Source organism: Oreochromis niloticus, linkage group LG10 (assembly GCF_001858045.2).
Source record: "Oreochromis niloticus isolate F11D_XX linkage group LG10, O_niloticus_UMD_NMBU, whole genome shotgun sequence".
Taxonomy (NCBI): Eukaryota; Metazoa; Chordata; class Actinopteri; order Cichliformes; family Cichlidae; genus Oreochromis; species Oreochromis niloticus.
In genome coordinates, this window is record NC_031975.2 from 10,474,512 (window position 1) to 10,496,047 (window position 21,536).

Consider the following 21,536-nt stretch of genomic DNA (forward strand, 5'->3'; position numbering starts at 1 on the left):
GAAAACAATACAACTGAGTATGCACACGCCATGGCAGCAGATGGCGATAATGAGCGACAGCTCACTCGTACGCATTAAAAAAGAGAGAAAAAAGAGGCGAAATAGATCTGTAGACGGGCTATGGATTGCGGTTCAGTTGTTGTCAATTTTTCATCAGTAGCGGGTGTGCGCGATGTGATGTGCACCATAGATTGAGCGCCACATTTTTGCCACATTATTTTGGTACTATGAAAGTGTAAAAACTTGAACGATTTCGGTTGTTCAGCTGCTTCGCGACATGTCTGCAGTGACGCTGAGGTAAAACCGGCGGTCTACAGTGCGCTTGTTTAGTGTTGCTAGCAAGAATAACGGCGAGCTAGCTTAGCCACTTGCTAACAGAGTTAGCTAACTGTTATTCAAACCAGAATGACCGTATAGGTAATAATACCCTGGCCAGTTCAAGTTTAGTTTAGTTTAGTTTAGTTTAGTTTAGTTTAGTAGTGACATAATAGTAATAGAGGTAGGACAGCACATTAGACTATATAAATCGAAAAACGTGGCTTTCCGTAAACAGTACTAGAAGCCTTTTCTTAGCTAACTTTGGAGGAGCTGAACGTAAAATGCACAAGCTGGCTAATAATTTGAACTCAAAGGAGTGCAGTGATTTACAGTACGCTCCCGGGAGGAAAATTTGGTCTCTTTGTGGTTGCATCAGGCTTAAAAATCTGTCCAATCTAAACAAGCTGTGGTGACCACTTGTGAATAAGGGAGCATCAGAAAGTAGCCTTCATACCATGATAACCTAGTTAGCTCTACTTGTAGATTTTAGGTTGGGCCTTTGGCTCATGTGAAAGGTATCAGGATAGTGAGTTATTTGTAATTCTAATTTTGATCAGGGGAGTGTAAAGCCTTTTAGTTTAAACTTTAAATAATTGCAAAAAAAACAACAAAAAAAACCTCACACCAAGTGGCTAAATAAAATACATCTAAGACTTTCTCACCAACACCCAAGCAAGCAACAATTAAGATACTGCATGTTAAGCTGGTATAAACGAATACGTTTTGGACACAACATAGGTTATCATTATCTAAAACGGAAGTAAGTACTTCTATGCAGTTTAGCCAGATTATCCCCACGAATTCTTATAATTGTTTGGGATAATCTGGCAAAATACGAAATGCAGTTTTTAAATGATTTCAATTTTTAAGTGAACAAAGCTACCTGGCCCTGTGTGGAAAAAGTTTTTACAAAGCCACTTCTAATGTTTTGCGACATCCTCCAGTGAATGGTTCAAGAAGACCAAAATGAAGGTTTTGGAGTGACCTAGTTAATTTGATTGAGACAGGCATCACCTTAAACCGGTCATTCATGCTCAAAAACCCGCCAATGTGATGGAGTTAAAGCAACTCTGCAAAGAAACCTGAGCCAAAATTCCTCCAAAGCGATGTGAAAAACTATTTACCAGTTATCACAATTGCTTTATTTCAGTTCTTGATGCCAACAGTGGCAAAGGCGATTACTAGGTTTAAAGGGCAGTTATTTTTTTTTCATGTAGGTCAAAGTAGGTTTGGATAGCTTTTTTTTCCCCTCAATAAATGAAATCATCATTTAAATAAGTACATTTAGTATTTACTCTGGTTATCTTTGTCTAAGCTAAGAAAGCAGGAAGTTGACAAATACTTTTCCATAGCACTGTATAATCCGAATTGTTTTGTTTAATCAAATAAACACTGCCCTGCTTTTTTTTCCCTTCTGTCTGTAGCAACTCTAGCAGCAAGCTAAATGTATTGGTCAACAAACTTCATGAATACTTGGCTAATTCCACTGAGGACAGCAGTGGCACAGCAAAAGTTGAGGATGCTGATGGTATGTCTTTTAATCACTCTAACCATGACTAATGGAAACGCGTTTACATGCATTACCAATTTATTTTTTACTGATCTTTTGTTCACAGGTTTGACAAACAGGTGCTGTTCTACTTTGACAGAGGTAAGTGAACATGCATAATAAACACATGTCAGTGTAGTAAGTGTGTTTGTAGTGTTTCGTCATGTTGCGTACACTGGTGGCACTAATGGTGCCATTAACGGTTTTATCTGGATTTAGTAAAATCAGCAGCCCCTCTCCAAAATGTATTAACACAGACTCGATCTACAACCTAATCTAGAGAGACAAATAAAAAATATTTGTCAAGTGGATAACTGAAGCTTATAAAATGTGCATTCGAAATGCAGATGTCCTCAGTTAAACTTTTGGTTTCTGTGTGTAGTCTACATGTAGTCCAATTAGTGTTGACCAGTAGTGTTTGAGTAGGCTTTGGTAGTGGGTGTGAAAGGCAAATGAGGATCCATTAGTTGGATTGCACTTGAGAACATTGCTGTGATCTGATGACTTTTAAGATTTTGAGATTTGACTTTTGACCTGCAAGTGGAAAAGGAAGTCTTGGCCTTTCTTGACACCCACTGGCTACAGTGGAACTTCTGAAACACTAGTTACTGATCCCATAGGCGAAAGGATCAGACAACAGCTGATGTGTTTCCAGATTGTGACTCTCAGAGTATTTTGGCCACCTGCAGTAGCAAATGTAACAGACATGTATTGTTAGTGCAGTTATGTATTCCTGGACCTCTTGTGTGTCAAGTAGATTAAACTCTTTTCTTGTACACGTCACACACATTGTCTGTATCAAAGAATCATAGAGACGGTTCATCCACTTGCATGTTTCTGTTGCTGTTTTATTATGAATAGCAATAGTCTTAACAATTTGGCAATCTGTCACAATTTCTCTCAAGTACTCAGTTATTTCTGTCATCTGAGTAGTAGTCTAACTGTATGGAGGTTGGTTGTATCTGTAAAACATATTTGCTCAGTGTTATGAAAATTATGTTATGTCCTTATGCTCTATTCAAATGACTCACAGACTCAGAAAAATGTTTTATTGCATTTCCCTTTGGGATACTTTTCAACACAAAGCAAACGATGATGACCATCAGCCTAAATAAACAAACCATCTCGTTTTGCAGGCTGGTGCTGATGGCAAGTACTCGAGGCGGTGAGTTTATTGTTTATTTAAAAGTATTTCAACCACAAAATTTGTGCTGTGCATCATCTCCCTTTTTGCTGTCCATGTAGGTTTTTAAACCTTGTTAAATATAGGTCATTTCTCTTTGACTGATGTTACAGAAAGCCCTCAGTTGTCATGAAGCACTCTGGATTGGATGAATCTGGGGACTCAAATGCAAGTGAGGACTTGGTTCTTGGACCAGTTAATGCAAATGGTCACCTTGATATCACTAGATTGCCTAAAGGTAGGTGTTAAAGTTGTTGACTGCACACACACTGCTACTTTGACACTAAATATAATTTTTTATACTCCATCATAACATTTTCTTAGAAAGTGGGCTAATGTTTCATTCAGAGTATATTGTTGATGGACTTCATGTTTATATGTATGTTTCCTTTTGACTTTATGATGAAATTAACAAAATTTAGTCATTGTAAATGTGCTGAAGTGCCTATAGGGTATGCAGGATCTTTAAGTCTGTAACTGGTTTTGGATTTGTAATTTTATATTTAATAACGATGGAACTGTATGATTACGTTTTGTTTGCACAGGCACTGTGCTGGTCAGGCCTGAAGCAGTCGACAATGGCAGAGATGATTTCAGGGGCCCGGAGTTTCGCAGCCGGAAATCAAGCGTAATGCGGAAAGAGTTTTCAAGAAGACGTGGAGGTCAGTTACTACTCCTGTGAAATTGCTCACTAGCTAATGCTCAGGCAGAAATTTCAGTATAAAGAATCAAATCTGATACACATCACAAAGAGAAGGCGCGTATCAGGGTACTTTTCTATTAACGGTTGAGGGAGAAATGCTCAAGTATTTAAAGTAATATGAAAAAAAATATCATTTCACTTAGTATCTAAATAGTCATTTTGGAAGAGAGCCCTCTGACACTCTACTTTGAAGATTGCAGTGCCTCACTTTTTATCTCCACTGCCTATCACAAGGTTTTATATCCGGGTAAGGGATCTCGCTCTTGTAGATTTTACCAGGAAAATGTGCTGGGTGTACGTAAAGATGCAACAAGAGAAGCAGTCCTGCAACCCATTATTTATAACCATGTAATTGCTAATAATGGAGTTGTTGTTTCCCAGGAGTTGAACACATTGGAATTGTGAGTTGCACTGCGTGTGGCCGACAAGTTAACCACTTCCGGAGGGATTCCTTGTATCGCCATCCAGTTTTGAAAGTCCTTATATGCAAGGTGAGTCTGCTTATTGATATACCAGAATTTTTTATTTCACCCACTTTTTGAACGTTATCAGAACAATATAGTCAGTAAGTCCAAAGCACAGAAAAGCATACATAAATTTGTGCTGTTAAATACTATATTTATATTCTTTGGATTTTTTTGATTGTTAATCATGAACATCATCAGCAGTATCAGGTGTTTTTAATTCTTTTAAACCTTGGTCCTTATTTGTGGTGCAGCTCATAATTTGTCTTGTTGAAGTGTGTTTATTCTGTTGGCTTTGTGTGGGTGACTTCTTGCCATTAATACCAATAAAACAAAAATAAAACTACTGTCATGCACCATTTTGGTTTGATGGCTGATTGAACACAATAGCAAAACTGAAAAAATATTTAAAGATGCATTAAAAAACCTGACCTCAAGTATATAGATATCATCAACAGAATTATATTTTTCACCTTTTAGTGTTTATAAGTTTCTCAGAGCTGTTTCTAATTAATTGTTTTGTTTTGCCAGTCTTGCTACAACTATTACTCAAGTGATGACATCAGCAAGGATTGTGACGGGATGGATGAGCAGTGCAGGCAAGATTTAGAAGCATTCAGTCATTTAATTGAAATATTAACATTTCCATTAACTTACTTTTGTCAGCCGCATTTATCATCTCTGTTTTTCCCTCGTGCAGATGGTGTGCTGAAGGAGGCAACTTGATCTGCTGCGATTTCTGTAGCAATGCTTTCTGTAAGAAGTGCATTTTAAGAAATCTGGGAAGGAAGGAACTGTCGGGCATCTTGGAGAGCAAATGGTACTGCTATGTGTGTAGCCCAGAACCTCTTTTTGACCTGGTCATGGCTTGTGACAGTGTCCTTGAGAACATGGAACGTTTGTGGCAACAGCAGCGCAAGAGGAGTCGAGTCGATCCGGGGAAGTCTGAGATTTTCAACATGTTGCCACACTCACCTCAAAACATTTCGCTGGATAAATGGGATCACACTGGTATGGATGGAAATGTGGTGTTCAACTACAGCATGCTGCAGATTTCCAAGGACATTACCAAAAAGGCCAAACATTTAGTGGACTCAACAAATACCTTAAACCAAACTTTTGTCAATTTCATTCATACTGTGACACAAAACAAACCAACACTTGGTGTTCGCACTAGGTACCTGAACTCATTTTTGGAAGTAGTTAAAGGCTTGAGGAAATCCCTAGCAGCACTGGAGGATAGCCTTAAGGAAGAATTCAGTGATTTGGATGTATCGAGCAGTTGGGAAAAACTGCTTAGCGACCACTTTGATGGACTCGTAACAGAAGCAGAAATAGAGATAGACATGCCTGATGACAGGTGCTTGAGTGACTTGCAGAAATTGGCAGCTGAACATTTAGACGATAACGACTCTGACTCCAAGGGCTTTGCAGATGGGAGTCTACAAGACTGTCCTGGCAAGGAGATGGTTTCAGGTTCACATAAAGCCAGACAGAGAACACAAAAGATTGGCCTGAAATCTACTGAAAGCGGCGTTGACATGACTAAAAAACTAGTAGTACAACTTACACCTGTAGCTATGGAGCAGGAGCCGTCATCTGCGCCCCCCAAAACTGAGGAGGGAAAGAAAGATAAGAAGTCAAAGGAAAAACATGTATCAGAAGATGAAGAAACAAGTGGTAGCAAGATGAGCAATGACAACTCCAGTGCATCTCTGTATCTAGAAGAAGAACAGGGCAATAGACGTTCTCCTCGGGTGAAGACAACCCCTTTGCGCCGACCAAGTGATGTGAAAACCAAAACCTCTCTTTCAGTAGGAGACAGTGACAGCGACTCTGACGCTGAAGAGGCCCCCAACAAAGTGCCTGCTAAAAAAAACGAAGAGCAAAGTCTGAGCAGGACAAGAGACGACTCAGATTCAGATGAAGTCCCTGCTGCTCTGCTTGAGCGAGCAGCGATGACACAAAGTTCCGATGAACCCCAGAGTGATGAGGATGGTGGTAAAGCGTCGCCAAATAAAGTGGCGAAAAAATGTCTCTTCTGGCTTAATAAGAACACTCCAATCTCACCAGAGAAGATTAGGCAGAAGCGCAAGATACTGGATCGCACCCCTGAGGCCGACTCAAGTAACAGAAGAGTCAAAGCTCACCGTGAAAGTGGGACGGACTCCTCTAGCGACGAGCAAGACTCGCAAAAGAAAATGAAACACTTAAATACGCTGAGGTCAATAGGGAAGCCTCATCTTGTCAAGAGAGGAGAGGAGGGTGTGGCTAGAAAGCGGAGTAGGATACAAGGTGAGGACGCTAAGACTAAATCTCGTCAGGAAGCAATGGATTCATCGACCTCATCAAGTGAAGACGAACATGACGATGACTCTGGAAGCGATGGAAGTGATCAGAAGATGAAGCCAATCACAGAAGATGTGGCCTTATTAGGAGCAGCTGCATTCCACCAATCGTCAGGTGAGTTTTACAGGTGTCTAGATCCATTGTGCAAAAGTCTTGAGCCACCCCCTAATTCTTCATATTTTACTTCCAACAAGTCAGACGGCAATAATTCTTCAGGCTTGTTGAAGGTCATTGGCTGCCTTTTCACTTTTTCATTTTTCATCCAGTCCTTGTACCTGACCAGAGCTGCTTACCACTGATCTATGAATCATTTAAGCTTAAAAAAAGTCAACTAACCAGTCACATAACAGAGAACTTAGCAAAGAATCCATTTTAAATTGTATCTTTAGGCACTTTGTTAGTAGCAGCTTGTCACAAAAACACATCATTTGTTCCCATTACTTTTGCACAAAAAATGCCAAAGTTAACATAAAATAGTATTTTTGCACCAACAAAGTGATGTCCAAAGAGCTATTGGGCAAAACCAATGTATCTCAACATGGCATTCAGCATGTCAGTAGAAAATTTGAGGAAACTGGGCAAGTGTAAGGACAGAACAAGAAGTGGCAGGCCTAAAAGAAACTATCTACAGCAGATGAACAGTATCTTGGTCATGAGATTAGGAAGCATGAAGAAAAAATCTAGTAAAGACCTGAAAAAGGACCAGTGCCTCATCAGCAATGGTCTCAGTGGAAGAATGGCTGTCAAGAAGGAAGGGAAACTATGAGAAATGGTCCTCTTAAAAACATGGTGGAGGCTCTGTCATGGTGTGAAGCTGCATTTTAGGCAGTGGTGTTGCCAATGCAGTCAAAGCATATCTGAATAGAAAAAAACACAGTGGAACACTGTCAGTTGTGGGTTGGCCTCCCCAGAGAGAGGATTTCAAAATAGTTGAAGTAGTGTGACATTATATTGATAGAGAAAAAAACCAAAAGGCAGCCAACATCCAATGTTGAATGTCCTTTAAGAAGCCAGTAGAACTATTCCTGAAGATGGTGTTGAAGAATAAAAGTGGTCATTTTTTTTGCTTTTATATTGTGTCACCGTGTATGTTTACATGTTTCAGTAAATTGTTTAAACTATTTTCCATTTTCATAGCAAAATATAAAGAAATAAGTGATGGCTCAAGAAGTTTTACCGGTACTTTGTGTCATTAGTGATTAGTCATGAATCATGAATCATACTTAATTTCATTTTGAAATTCATGTTTCTGAATATTTGTTCTTGTAGGAGATGAGGAGCAGTTTGGGCCCTCATGGGCAGCAGAAGATGACGATGATCCAGAAAATAGGTACGGTTCAAAAAGCCCGGATGTAGAGTTTGTAAAGCAAGTTAGGTGTGGAAGAAAGGCTGCAACTTCAAATCCTGACGTCAGCGCAAAGTCTAGCAACACCCATGTCATTAGGACGCAGTTACAGCCAATTCAAACACGACCCAAACGTAGCTGCAGTAGGGCCCCAGCGATCAAATACACATTCTAGAGATAAAATCGGGACGCGGGCTTTGTTATTGATAAGCAACGTAATCTGCTTGTCTTTGTTTTATTTAGTACACTTGGAAATGCAAGAACATTTTAGTATTATTTCTTATATCATACCTGCGTTCTCTCCCTGGGACACTTGGCTGATGTTAAGAGACCCACTTGAATGAAGGAGGTCAAAGTATACATTCGAACAGTGAAGCTTGTTTTGGCGTACAGCTTAACCTGAGTACCACGAGTACAGGTGTGGTTTCATTGTGAGTATACGTTTAAAGTGAGCTTCGATGTTCATTCTGTGTTTTTTACAAACTACACAAAAGCAACATGGAGTGGCACTGTTAACTCAAGTAAATGGAGTGTTGTTATTTTCCAGGTGAAGGATAAAGTTTGAAACCTGCCAGCAACATTATCTGTACATATTATGACTTTTAAAACAATATAATTTAATCAAAACCTTTTTCTGTTTTATATTACAAATGGGGAGCGATGCTTGCAGAGTTGCAAAAGGTGTTTAAAAATTTTATGCTTCACCTTTTTTTTTTTTTTTTTTTGAATACCTGCTCTTAGCTTTAATGGTCACAGTTGTGGTGTGAGCATTCAATTGTGGGCTGATTGCTAAATGGTAAAAAGATTGGTTTTTGAATAAACTGATCTGAGACAATGTACCTGGCTCTGTACATGTGTTTAGATTTAATTTATTCAGCTTCTGAATAATTTTAGGCCCAAAAGTTTGATGCATGCAGTCCCTTTTTGTAATTTTTCTTCAGCACAGGACCTGAACGTCACAAATGGGTTTTTATTTGACACCACATAGTTGTTGCATTATAAAAGTGTTTACTTTATTGCTGCACTTTGAAAGAAGTGCCCAAGTGTAATTACCTTCATGGTATTGTGAGCGTCTGTAAGTCTCACGATTTGTTACATGGCTCCTCTCACAGTCCAACAAACAAAAAATGCAAACTTTTGTTAGCTTAGCAGCTTTCAAAACAGTTCTCAGAGTCTCCCACAGCCCTCACCTCAAAACAGTATCATGAACTGAGGATACCCACCCACCCCTCCAAACCAGCTATTGGGTTTTATGCAAGTTGTGGTAAGTTAACCACCAGCTACAGTAGAAGTAATGTGTGCTTTTTTTCATTGACATGTTTGATAGTTAAGTGTTTGTTTGATGCACCTTCAAGGCTCTGGAGTTTACACTCAGCCATCACGATGTCAATGACAATCTAATTTGATATAATACCTCTGTAATCTGGTATGTAGTCAGCCTTCTTTGAAAGTCAGTAGACTCCCAACAATTGGAGTCTTTGAGCTTTTATTAAGTTTTTACTTCATCTCGAACCAAGTTGAAATCCTGCTGCACTGCTGACACCCACAGTCACAGCTAATGCACTTTGGAGCAGGTTTTGTGTCAGCCTGACACTCACTTGCTTCCCTGAGTGCTCATTTCAATGACTTAAGTCAAAGCGTGTGGACATGCAGGTATTACTTGCTTCAGTTTGTCAGGAGTCTCAAATAAAAGCTAGAAATCCAGTCAGTTCTCTTGAGCTCTGGAAACTATTACATATATGCATGCAGTTTGGTAGGGAGTAGAGGCTGAGTTTGAAGAAGTTGAATACTTTCAGTATTATTTTGGTTTTCTGACTGAGATTATCTTACGTCTCACACTCATTTTCCACCTCTTTACCTCTGTTAATATCTTTCTGTCGAGCTTTCTGATACCAACCCTTTCCAATGGAAGTGAGTGAAATTTGATTACTGCTCTTGGAGGCTAAGCCCAGAGTAATAGCACAGCATTTGTGCAATACCATTGAAGTAGCTAAGATTTACCATGAAGTGCAATCAGAGATGAATCCTAATCTCCTTTTTTTTCCCCTCTAATTTAACACCTCACATCTAAATTTCTTCATTTGGCCTACTCTTCTCCAAAGCAATGTATGTGCTATGCAGTGTCCTTTAGAGCCACGCCTATGCTTTTTCTAATGTTTTGGCCCACTTTCTATACACAGACTATACATTACTGCTGACCATTAAACGTAATGACTGAAACTTGCAGCCAGTTAAATCCTGCTTAACAGGTGACTAACTTGTGCTTTTACTCACGTAAAGCAGATGAAAACAATTATTCCAGAACAGTGATTACAATTGGTGATCATTTCTACCTTATCTGAAATGAGAGTGGGCTGTGAAACAGTTGTTAGAGTACAAAAAACAAGCAACCAAGTTTACACTATGTCTTTATTGATGTGACTTGTTTGTTTTCTCATGTTTTTTTCAGGGCGGATTTTCTGACAGCACAGCAGTGAATGCAGTGCTGTTAGGCGACAGTCACTTAAATCTGGGATATTGTAGCCTCCTATCAACATGAATAGCATCACATGACGTCTGTGTGTAGTTGTAGTGCAACTTTATCTTGGGGAAAACGGTCAGCAGAAATGTAAAGTTTACATTGTTTGTAGTTACTGGGCTAAAACGTCGCATGTGGCTGTGTTCATTTTCATTTCAGTGTCTTTGCTCTTTCTGCTGCGTCTTTCTTCTAACATGAAACATATCAAATGAGACTCAACTCTCATCTGTTCCTGCTGTTGTCGTCTAACATTTCTGTACTGTGTGTACCTTAACAATAAGTTCTCACTGGACGTTGGATTTAGTGTCAGTGAAAGTGGCAGTTATCCGATGTCCACTGACCTGGATTATAGCCTACTTGAAATCGGGGTCAAGCCTGTGGGAGAAATGGCTGAATTGGGATACAGTAGACAAACCCGAGCCAGACACGTCTCATGTAAAGTGTTGGGTCCACATAGATGGGGTTTAAAAGGATTATTTATTGTATATATTCTTCAAAACACCACATGGTATTAAAACAGTGAACTTTTTACATGGTTTTTTTTTTTTTTTTTTTCAAACTAGTATTTTTTTACGTGAGTTTTACTGCAGTTTCAGCCATTTTTGAAATGTGATACCCCCTGGGGTAGGAAAAAAAGTAAATGTTTCATTCTAAGTAAATCTTTATGTACAGTAATTTTCTGTTTTTGTGTCCCACGTGTAATTTGTCCCCCTTTTCAAGAAAATTGGTAGAATCATGATTATATTCCCTTTTGGTTGCCTCGAAAGATTGTAGGTCTTGAAATCAGAGCTGTCACAGTTTAAAGGATGAGTGGAATACATGAACGTAATGTCATTTTTGCAAACATATGTCTGTCAGACTCGAGCAAGAAAAAAAAAAGGGAAAAAAAGAAAGAAAAGTGTTACGATTTCCAAAGGGCGAACAAACTATCGAGAGGAGAATGTCCTTGATTTTATGTGTGAAGAATCCATGTTTGTGGTAATAAATTCTTACTCTTAAAAATGCCTCTGTCTCGTTTTTCTTTTGCTTTCTATACTAATGTTTTGAATATGTCTTTCAGTGTTGTGGCAGTTCTCTTTAATTGGTCTGTGAAGCAACTACAAGAGCTTCAAACTGGCCTCATCACTTAAAGACATAATGCGGATCGACTAGAAGTGACTCACCATATATAGCTGATTTCTTTTTAATGCCACCAGCTTGTGGAATATTGGCAGCTGAGCACTTAAATGATCATTTCTGTGTAATATAGCCCAAATGTTACCATATTTTGTTGTAATGTGTAACAATAAGTGTAACAATATCCAAGCTGAAGACAATGAAACTGAACTCATGAAATGAACTTCAGGTGCCTTTTCCTTCTCTTCTACTTTTGAAAGAATCGCTAAGAAATTGCTATTGGCCCAAATTAAATCCGACTACTCCTCGGGTGATGATATCTCTTCAGATGAAGAAACACAAGAGGCTGAATCTGATTCACTGAGTGACAAGGAGATCAAACGAGGCAATGACGATAATGGAACAGATGAAGATGGTAAGTTTTTTTCTTAGTATTACAAGTTTAGTTTTAATCTTGTGCATTTTCTTATAAATAGATTTTCCAGATTTTATTTAACCAATATCTCATTTATGAGATTAATACAAAATTGTGAAGCTATCCCAGTGGCAGAGGGCTGTTATATCACTTGGGTTGGTTTAAGGGCATAAATAATAATAGAATATGTCTCTGATACAGGGGAAGACGTAACCGAAGATTCATCTGACAACAACTTTGATGAGCCCATCTCCAGGCACCACCTCCTCCGTCACAAACTTACCTTAGATGAGGGAACATCAAATGACAAGGATGCACCGAAGAGCAAAGAGGGAAAACGGGAGCGCAAAAGAGGAGCCAGGAAAGAAAATCAGAGCTGTAAGAATAACTTAGACAGTGATCAGATGGAACGGGAGATGTGTATCTCGTCTGACTTTGATTTCTGTGAAGCAGACAGTGAAAGTGAGGCCGACAGCGATGAGCTGGATGAAGATGCTGGGATGAGCGAGGAGCTGAGCGAGTCGGGTGATGAGGCTGGTGAAGATGGGCTCAAAAAGTATGTTTATTTCAACCTCCACTGATAAGAGTCAGCATTCAATTCAGTTAAATTTATACTGTGCCAATGCACAAATTGTAAAGACCTAAAAATAATATAGAGAAGAACACAAAGGTTAGATTTGAGCAAGCAGCTTAGTAGTTTTAGATTTACTGGATAACCTGATCGGCACAGAATGGCATTTTTTTTTTTTTTGAAAACATACTTTCTTATTTTTAACTCCAGAGCAAAAACAAAGGTGAAGGATAAGCTTCATGATTACGAAAAGAAAACACAAGAGGCTTACATTTTGTTGTCTGACTCCAGCAGTGAAAAGGTATCGAATTATCCTCTATCTCTTTTATCTCTTTATGAATTTGTGTGTTTATTCTTCTTATCTAGGCCTGTTTATGTGTGATACCATAAACCTTGTCTCAAAAAAAAAAAAAAAAAAAAAATGCCTGATTGACATACTGACTGTTGGATTGTTCTCTGGGCAGACCGATCAAGAGGATGCACCTGAGGAGGCCAGCGAAAATAAAGTCACCCCGAAAGGACGCAAAAAGATTCGCAGAATTATTGAAGATGAAAACCTTCGTGCTGAGACCCAGGAAGCCCTGAGAGAGGAGGAGGAGAGATGCAAACGTTTGGCAAATAGGGATCAACAGATGGAGGACAGGAGAGAGGTACTGCACTAAACTTCACCATAGCAATAGAAATCAGTGTTTACAGCAGGAAATGCTGATAAGTTGCCTTGTACCTGTAGATCAAGGACACCGAACACAGCACATGCAACGGTTTGCTAGTGGCAGTGAAACTTTTTAGGACATATTTGTTTGCGTTGCAGATCATTGTCATAGAGGATGAGCTGTCTCAAGTGGTGTGTCCCGTCACAACCAAGCTGGTCCTGGATCAGGATGAGGAGACCAAGAAGCCTCTCGTTCAGGTGCACAGAAACCTGGTCACAATACTGAAGCCTCACCAAGTGGACGGTTAGTTTCTGCCTTTTGTGTTTTGCTTTGCAATCATGTTGATGCTTAGTGCCGTTAGATTAATTATACATTTTTAATTTTGTGTTCATTAAGACTTTGTGTTTGAAATCCACATCTCTCCTAAAACTTGTGTCTAATATGAGCTAATTGTATTTAGCTTTTAAAAATTTATTTAAAAACACCCCAAAAACCTAATCACAATGTCATTCCCCAACAGGCGTCCAGTTTATTTGGGATAGTTGTTGTGAGTCTGTGAAGAAGGCCAACTCCTCTCCTGGATCAGGCTGTGTACTGGCACACTGCATGGGCCTCGGAAAGACTCTGCAGGTAAAGGCACACACACATCCACCCTTAATATGCTCGTTGCACAGAATCACAAAGCACTCCCTGAACCAAAGATTATCTTCTATCCCTGCTAACATTTTTGATACAGCCCAGTCTTTTCAGAAAGTTGTGATACTGTGTGAAATGTCAAGAAAAGTAGATTGCAGTCATTTTTATTTATGTATTTGAACATTTATTTATGTTTATTTACTGAACATATCAAATGCTGAAATTGAGTATTTGTTTTATTGAAAATATAAAAATATCTGCTCACTTTATGCCTTGAGACAGTGAGATGTTTTTCTTTTCTTTTAGCAAATTGCTGTTTCCTATTTTTCTGAGCAGTTCTGATGGGTCATTGGGTGACAGGCCTGGACTGTTTCAGGCTAGTTTAGCCGCCTAGCTCTTCTTTGCTTTCAGTCATGGTCTTGTAATAGATGTAGAATGTGGTTTGACGTCGTCTTACTGAAATAAGTAAGAACTTCCCTGATAAAGATTTCAAATGGGATGCCAGTAAATGTTGCTCTAAAACCTGTATGTCTTGCTCAACATTATGGTGACTTATGCATTCTATGTGCACTTTTACACCCCTATACCATCACGGATGCTGACTTATGAATTGTGTACTGTTGACACACTGTGGGCTTTATGGTCCCTCTCTTCTTTAGCCTAGTGAATGCAGATTTGTTGATTTGGGGAAAAAAAGAAATGAAAATTGTGGTCAGTCATACTACAGGAAAGTTTTTCACTTAATCTCAGTCTGTTTTAAATGAACTTATCCATTAGAGGGGGACAGTACTTCTGGATGTGTCGTATTCATAGTTGTCTCATTTGACAGGTGGTAACGTTCCTCCACACAGTGTTGCTGTCAACAGAACTGAAATTTAGAACCGCTTTGGTTGTGTGTCCGCTTAATACCATCCTCAACTGGGTCAGTGAGTTCAAGAAATGGCAAAACAACATGGGGGAAGATAAAGTCAAGGTAACCAAACGAATTTAAAAGTGTTAAAATTATATATATATATATAAACAAGGCCAGAAATCATATGGTGTCAGCAACATGTCCTTATTTGGTCACAGGTGACAGAACTGGCTACAATGAAACATACCTTAGGTCGACTCAGAGCTCTGCAGAGGTGGCAGAGAGACGGAGGTGTGATGATAATGGGGTATGACATGTACCGCATCCTGTCATTAGACTGTAAAATCAACAACGACGAGTGGAAGGAGGAGTTTTATCGCACACTTGTGGATCCAGGTCCAGTGACTTTATTATGGCATGCTACTATTAAAAGACTTTCTATTTTAGGTGTTGTGCCTTTGCTCATGGAATCTGATGTTGTTTTTCCTTTCAGGTCCCGACTTTGTGGTTTGTGATGAGGGGCACATCTTGCGTAATGATGGCTCTAATATCTCCAAAGCTATGAATGCCATCAAAACTCAAAGAAGAGTGGTGCTGACTGGCACGCCACTGCAGAACAACCTCGTTGAGTGTAAGTCTGCAGCACTAGGTCATCATAACTGTGGCTATGAAGTCCTAAAGTGATTACAGAGAAACACTGGAATTGTAGTGCTTTATAATTAGTTTAAGTGAGTGCATGATGGTGGAGTTACTCTCTCAAGTGTCCCCATTTAAACAGGATTTGTAGTAATTGTAGTCATCAAATTTTGTTTCCTTTATTTGTGTTTAGAAGCCAGTTGCGTAGTTTGGTTTTGATGCTTTTAACCTTTTTTTCTGACCTGGAAACAAAGCAAGTTTGAGAGCTCTTAATTTGCTATGCTGCAAAGTGTCTGTTTGCTCTTCCACAACCACTTCCTTCATTATGCAGCAGGTGTGACCCACTGCTAACATCTCTGAATGCTGTGGTTGGTTTGCTTTATTTTGTTGCTCAGTACTATATCACACCTTTCAAGTTCTGGTTGTAGTTCTGTTCACTTGAGAACATCAACAACAGACATGACAACATCCAGAATTTCCTGCCTTTGTTGATGCCAAGCTACTGATTTTCTGCTTTGACTTATTTTATTTGTTTCATTTTGTTATGTGGATTCAAGTCAAAGTATAACATAGTGTTGGCACTACAAAAGTTCAGATCAGGCTTGATTTTTCCCTTTTTTTTCTGACCAATCAGGCCACTACATTTGGCAACAAGTGTGCTTGCTCAAAAACGTACCACGGTACTGAATATATTGACATGATTTCTGAAATGATTTCTCTGCCTCCTCAAATGACCACTCCGCCGACATCCTGAAAGCGGTCGTCATACCAAACCATGAAATTCTCCCTGCTGCTGCCTCCTCTTCAATACTGAACACACCCAGAATCTCTGTTTTTTCCTTTTCGTGTTTAGAAACATCAGGATCAGCTCATCATCGCTTGATGTTGACTCCTTTTTTCCATAGTGCGTTTTTTAAGGACAAATCTTCTGCCAAATTGTGACACTTTCAGTGTTTATTTAGGTGACGTGACAAATTTGCATCCAAAAAACTCTGAATTTTGATTTGTTTTTCACAATGTGCTCAGTGTCTAAAAGCTTTTAGCCTAATCTATTAGTTATTTTGTTTAGAAATCCTATTGAGAATACATATTTTGTTCCCAGACCACTGCATGGTCAATTTCATCAAGAAGAACCTTCTGGGGTCACTGGGCGAATTCAGAAACCGCTTCATCAACCCCATAGAGAACGGCCAGTGCGCTGACTCCACCCCGAAAGATGTCCGAATCATGAAGAAGCGAGCACATGTACTGCATTCAGTACTGGGCGGATGCATACAGGTAAAAATAATAAGAACATCTGAATGCTCTCTTCATTGCATTTATATTCCAGCTCTCACAATACTGTGTTTGTCTTTTCCTTAGAGAAGAGATTACTCGGAGCTTCGACAGTTTCTGCCTCCGAAGTATGAGTATGTGCTGGCAGTGAGGGTTTCCCCACTTCAGTATAATCTATACCGATACTACCTTGACCATTTCACAGGTGCGAATCTGTATGGTGCACTAAAATAAACCTAAAATAGATGTCTCTTTTTTTTTTTGGGACTTGAAGAGTTTATAGATGGTTGTGCTTTTTCCAGGTGTAAGCTCCTTACATAACAGCAAAAAGATGAGGCCTGGAGCAAACCTGTTCAAGGACTTTCAGGTCCTCGGCCGAATTTGGACTCATCCGTGGTGCCTTCAGCTCAGCTACCTGAGCAAATTAAAAAAGGTAGAAAGATCTCCATAAGTGCATGTTGATTACTCATTAGTCTGAAATAACATGTTTTTCTTTTTTTTTTTTTTTTGCAAAGAAGAGTAAAGGTAAAGCAGCAGATCTGCCCAAGAATGCAGAGACCCCTATGACTGAGGCTGAGGGGTAAGACCTCTAAGTTGTTATTCATTAAAGCCTAAAGCAACCCTTAAGGACTTCTGGTGGGTTATGGGAATACTAAAGACCTTTCCTTTAAGAGGTGTTCTCAAGCAGTGGTGGAACAAATACAGATTGTAGACCAACTGGCTATCCAAGGAAACACGATGCATAAATCTAGATTGAAAAATGGATGTTGTGTAGACAGGAAGTGTATAAACTCTGGTATAAGAAACAAGAGTATAGAATAGTATAGAACGATATCAAAAGAAGTGTCACTAATATATGTGATTGTGGAGTTTGTATAGAATATTTGTATACGCCATATAGATTTTGGTAGTCAAAGTACCCTAGGCAATGTTTATGCAAAGTTTCATCAAGGTTAGTCCACTCGTCCAGGAAGAGATGTTGAACATGTATACATATGCTACAATGGTTATATTTATTTCTTTATTTTTAGCTGGTGTGAAGGAATGAAAGAGAACGAAGGACAAGAAGGGAATAACACTCACAGCAGCACAGTGATTATTGATGATTTCAAAGTTGTCCAAACAGTGGAAGGTATAAAAGCTCTGCATGCCACTAATACTCCAACAATATAGCTTGTGAAATGTGCTACAGATTGCCCCATTTTATGTCTTTAGCAGTCGAGACCGCACCCATCAGGTTGAAGCCTCCGAGTCCCGATGAGCGCTGGTACAAGGATCTTCTCTCTGAAAGAGATGCCAAAATCCTGGAGCACTCAGGGAAGATGGTGCTCTTGTTTGAGATCCTGAGAATGGCTGAAGAACTGGAGGATAAAGTGTATGTTTGTTTTCTGATATGAAGCAGATTTAAACAAGTGGTCTGCCAGCGTCTAATGTCATAAATGTGTTTGTAGGATTGTGTTCAGTCAGTCGCTGATCTCATTAGACCTGATTGAGGATTTTCTTGCGGATTCTCACCGTGCCAGAGACCCATCAGCATTCAAAGGTAGTATTCTATTAATGGGAGAGGAAAAGAATGAGGGAGAGGAAATGCCTGTTTACATTTTTGTGCTTTTTTCCCCCATGTTTTTAAATTCTAACAGCGGGCAGCTGGGTTAAAAATGTTGATTATTACCGCTTTGATGGTTCCACCAGTGCTACACTGAGGAAGAAGTGGGCAGATGAGTTTAACAATCCTGAAAATGTCCGGTAAAGAATATCTCATTGTCACGTCTTTTATATGGAGTACACTAATATAACAGAAGGTTCTGATTGAATTTGAATAATCTTTATTTTAGCGGCCGATTGTTCCTCATCTCAACAAAAGCTGGCTCACTTGGCATCAACCTGGTGGCTGCTAACAGGGTGATCATCTTTGATGCTTCATGGAATCCCTCGTATGACATCCAGAGCATTTACAGAGTGTACCGCTTTGGTCAGCTGAAACAAGTGTTTGTGTACCGCTTCTTGGCCCAGGTAAGCTTACGGTTTTTTTTATTTAGAAAATTTGAGCTCCACAAAGCCTTGTCCTTAAGTCAGTTGTGGCCTCTCTAGTAGTTTAGAAGAAACTGCACTGTTTAATAGTCATATGTGCTTCATTTCTACTGGGCCAGTGTTGTATGTTCTACACATGTTACATCAACAGATGAAAGTTTTAAGATTGGTCACTAAATACTCCTTTTCAAATTAAAATGACATCAGACGTAAACTGAAAAGCGATGCGAAATGCTTTGAAATTCATATTGACTAATTCTTGCAGCTGCAACTCTTTTATTTAATTATTGTGATTGTTGTCATCTTCAGGGCACCATGGAGGAGAAAATTTATGATCGTCAGGTGACCAAGCAGTCGCTGTCCTTCCGAGTAGTAGATCAGCAGCAGATTGAGAGACACTTCACCTTTCATGAGCTGACTGAACTTTACACATTCGAGCCAGACCTGCTCAACGATCCAAACTCTAAGAAAAGCAAGAGACCGGCTTCTGTGTTGCCACTGGTAACGACAGTCTTAATCTTACAGTCTTTATGTTAGATTTTGCAGCAGTAGATAACTTCTCGTTTGTTTCTCAGGATACAGTTCTGGCACAGCTGTTAGAAGACTGCAAAGACCACATAGTGACTTACCATGAGCACGAATCCCTGCTGGACCATAAACAAGACGAGGAGCTCAGTGAGGCAGAACGGAAAGCTGCTTGGGATGAGTATGAAGCTGAGGTACAGGACTACTCACATTAAAGCACTGATTATCCCAGCCTTTTACTTCATATGCATATGAATGAAACTGTCTGTCTTTACTCAGTCACACCCAGCCAGTGTTCCAGAGACCTCTCACCAAGATGATTTGGATTTAAAGACCAATGAGCAGCTATTGGTATAATTGTCATTTTCTATCCTCACTGTTTAGTAATATTTGTGTTTTATATTATATATTAAGTACAAATGTCTCTACAGGAACTGCTTAACAAAAGCAGAACAACTGTTTCACTGACCTTCATGGCACTGCAGAAAATGAGGATTCACACTGTTGAGGAATACATGTTTCTAATGGTGAGTGACCCTCAAGTCCTATGGCGATGTGCATTTTTTAAGGAAAATAAAGTTCTTTAAATGTTGATTTATGTTAGTTTAAAAAAGTATTTAATTCACTTTAAAATTGAAACATCTTTTGCAAAATCTTTTGCATAGCTGTACTTCTAAAAAATCGAATTCATTCAGTGCCATGCTGGGCTTTTTATGAATGTCGGTCCGTTTTTGCCACTGTTTTGTGTCGATAATGTCAGTAAACACTTCTCTTTGTCCTCCAGCTCCACAGTGTTTCTGATGGTGGATTATGTTCACTGGTTAATAATTTTATCTTGGCTGTTCATATTCTCTTGTGGCTTTGAGTCACTGAATAAATAGGATTTGCACTAACAGGATCAGCCAATCCTGAATCAACTTAAAACCCAGCGTTTTCACAAGGCAGTGGCAAATAACAGAATTCAGACGACTCACAATGCAAACTTCTCTAAGTTGAGTTCAAAATGTTCTGTTACAGCGGCAGCAGTACCCCCAGTTACCTGAGGCCGAGGTAAAGAGCAAAGCTGAGGTCTGGAGACAATACGATCTGAAGAGGCAGGAGCATTTACATGCTTTTTATCGAGACGCTCTTGGACAGCAACAAACGGTAAGTAATTTGTACACCCGTGAGTGCACCTGTGTGTACATACTATTGTACTAATATACATTTTTTTTTCTATTATTCCCCTTCTTAGCTCACATTCAGAATACAAAGCATACTGAACAGTCGAAGAAATGATGCGACTCAGATGACTGTGAAGCAGCCTGGACAGACTTGAGCAAGAAAATTGTCTTTGTAGGAGGAGAAATTCATAGTTTTTCTTTTATTACTTATTTCATCCAGAAGATTGAATGTTTTACAAGAGTAGTTTGCACTGAGCTTCCAAAGCACTTAAACAACTGGCCAGCGTGGTGTCACTTTGGTTTAGCACTTTAATTTTCACAGGAAACGTTATCATCTTTTGTTGATGTGATTTATGGAGAAGCTGTGTAGTTGTTCAGCTGCTTGGCTGTTACGCTGCTACCAAAAGCTAACTTGTGAACACTGGTACATGCCTTAATCCTTGACCTGTTGATTGATTAACTCTTCTAATACTTTTCTATATTAAATTAGTCATATAGTAGACACTTTCTTTTTTTCTTGCTTTAAAGTGGACCTTTTATATTTTCCTTATCTCTTGTCACATATTGATGGTATTGATCATTAAATATGACTTTTCAAATAACGAGGTCAGTGTTTGTACATCTTATCCAGGCTTCAGACTACTTCGAATGCTTTGTATCAGAGGATTTTTTCCTCAACTATTTAATATGTATGACATAAGTGTTCCCATTAGGGTCAAACATACAAATCTTCTGTTTACAACGGAAGCCAATCAGACAAATGTAAGCTGAAAGGGAGCTAAAGGGTTTGTTTCAAAAGATGAACATAAAATGATGGAACCAAGGCCCAGTATTGAACTTTGAATCATACAAAGCTGTACCATATGGATATGTTTTTGATCCCACAAGGGAAATTGTTCTAGATTTGTTGACAGTAGTAGATAGTCCATAGTGTACGGGTTTATACATTTGGCTAACAAGTGAAATATCCCCCGTTCAGTCCCAGGAAACACAAATCCCTTTGGTGTTGTGTCAGGAAGGGGCGCCCCATGTTTTAAAAAAAAAAAAAAAAAAAAAATCTGCCAAATCAAACATGGGAAGCTGCTTGTATGGCACAAAGGGTTGACCTGCCATAAAAAAACAAAACAAATATACAGCTTACACTAATCTTTTTTTTAATCTGTGTCTGCATTCTTGTGTAAAAAAGGTGAAGCTTGCAACACATTGTGGATGTGAGTGAGTGCCAAATTTCTG

General features: G+C 39.1%; 1 protein-coding gene across 4 annotated transcripts; it reads left to right on the plus strand.

Moving 5' to 3' along the window:
• Positions 1-20,902, plus strand: LOC100690413 (transcriptional regulator ATRX). Of its 4 annotated transcripts, none has more exons than XM_005471980.4 (35): positions 1-297; positions 1,743-1,846; positions 1,935-1,969; positions 3,004-3,032; positions 3,164-3,288; positions 3,596-3,712; positions 4,135-4,244; positions 4,749-4,816; positions 4,918-6,680; positions 7,836-7,896; positions 11,806-11,960; positions 12,162-12,338; positions 12,411-12,516; positions 12,742-12,832; positions 12,996-13,181; positions 13,343-13,487; positions 13,705-13,814; positions 14,650-14,793; positions 14,892-15,069; positions 15,167-15,304; positions 16,412-16,587; positions 16,672-16,789; positions 16,887-17,017; positions 17,100-17,164; positions 17,616-17,716; positions 17,803-17,959; positions 18,036-18,127; positions 18,225-18,330; positions 18,420-18,597; positions 18,925-19,116; positions 19,191-19,334; positions 19,420-19,491; positions 19,572-19,667; positions 20,158-20,286; positions 20,375-20,902. In XM_005471980.4, the coding sequence occupies exons 1-35, from the start codon at positions 278-280 to the stop codon at positions 20,456-20,458; spliced, it is 5,703 nt and encodes a 1,900-aa protein (XP_005472037.1). In that variant the 5' UTR covers positions 1-277; the 3' UTR covers positions 20,459-20,902. The 4 variants fall into 4 exon arrangements, with proteins under 4 accessions (XP_005472037.1, XP_005472038.1, XP_005472035.1 ...); XM_005471981.4 differs by having other exon boundaries at positions 17,103-17,164; positions 17,800-17,959; XM_005471978.4 differs by having other exon boundaries at positions 2-297; positions 17,800-17,959.
• The last annotated feature ends 634 nt before the right edge of the window (positions 20,903-21,536 follow it).

Coding starts and splice junctions, on each gene's coding strand:
- LOC100690413 (XM_005471978.4), top strand. CDS start 278: ATGTCTGCAGTGACGCTGAG. Junction 13,815..14,649: donor GCCTCGGAAAGACTCTGCAG/GTAAAGGCACAC, acceptor CTCATTTGACAG/GTGGTAACGTTCCTCCACAC. Junction 19,492..19,571: donor AGACCAATGAGCAGCTATTG/GTATAATTGTCA, acceptor ATGTCTCTACAG/GAACTGCTTAACAAAAGCAG.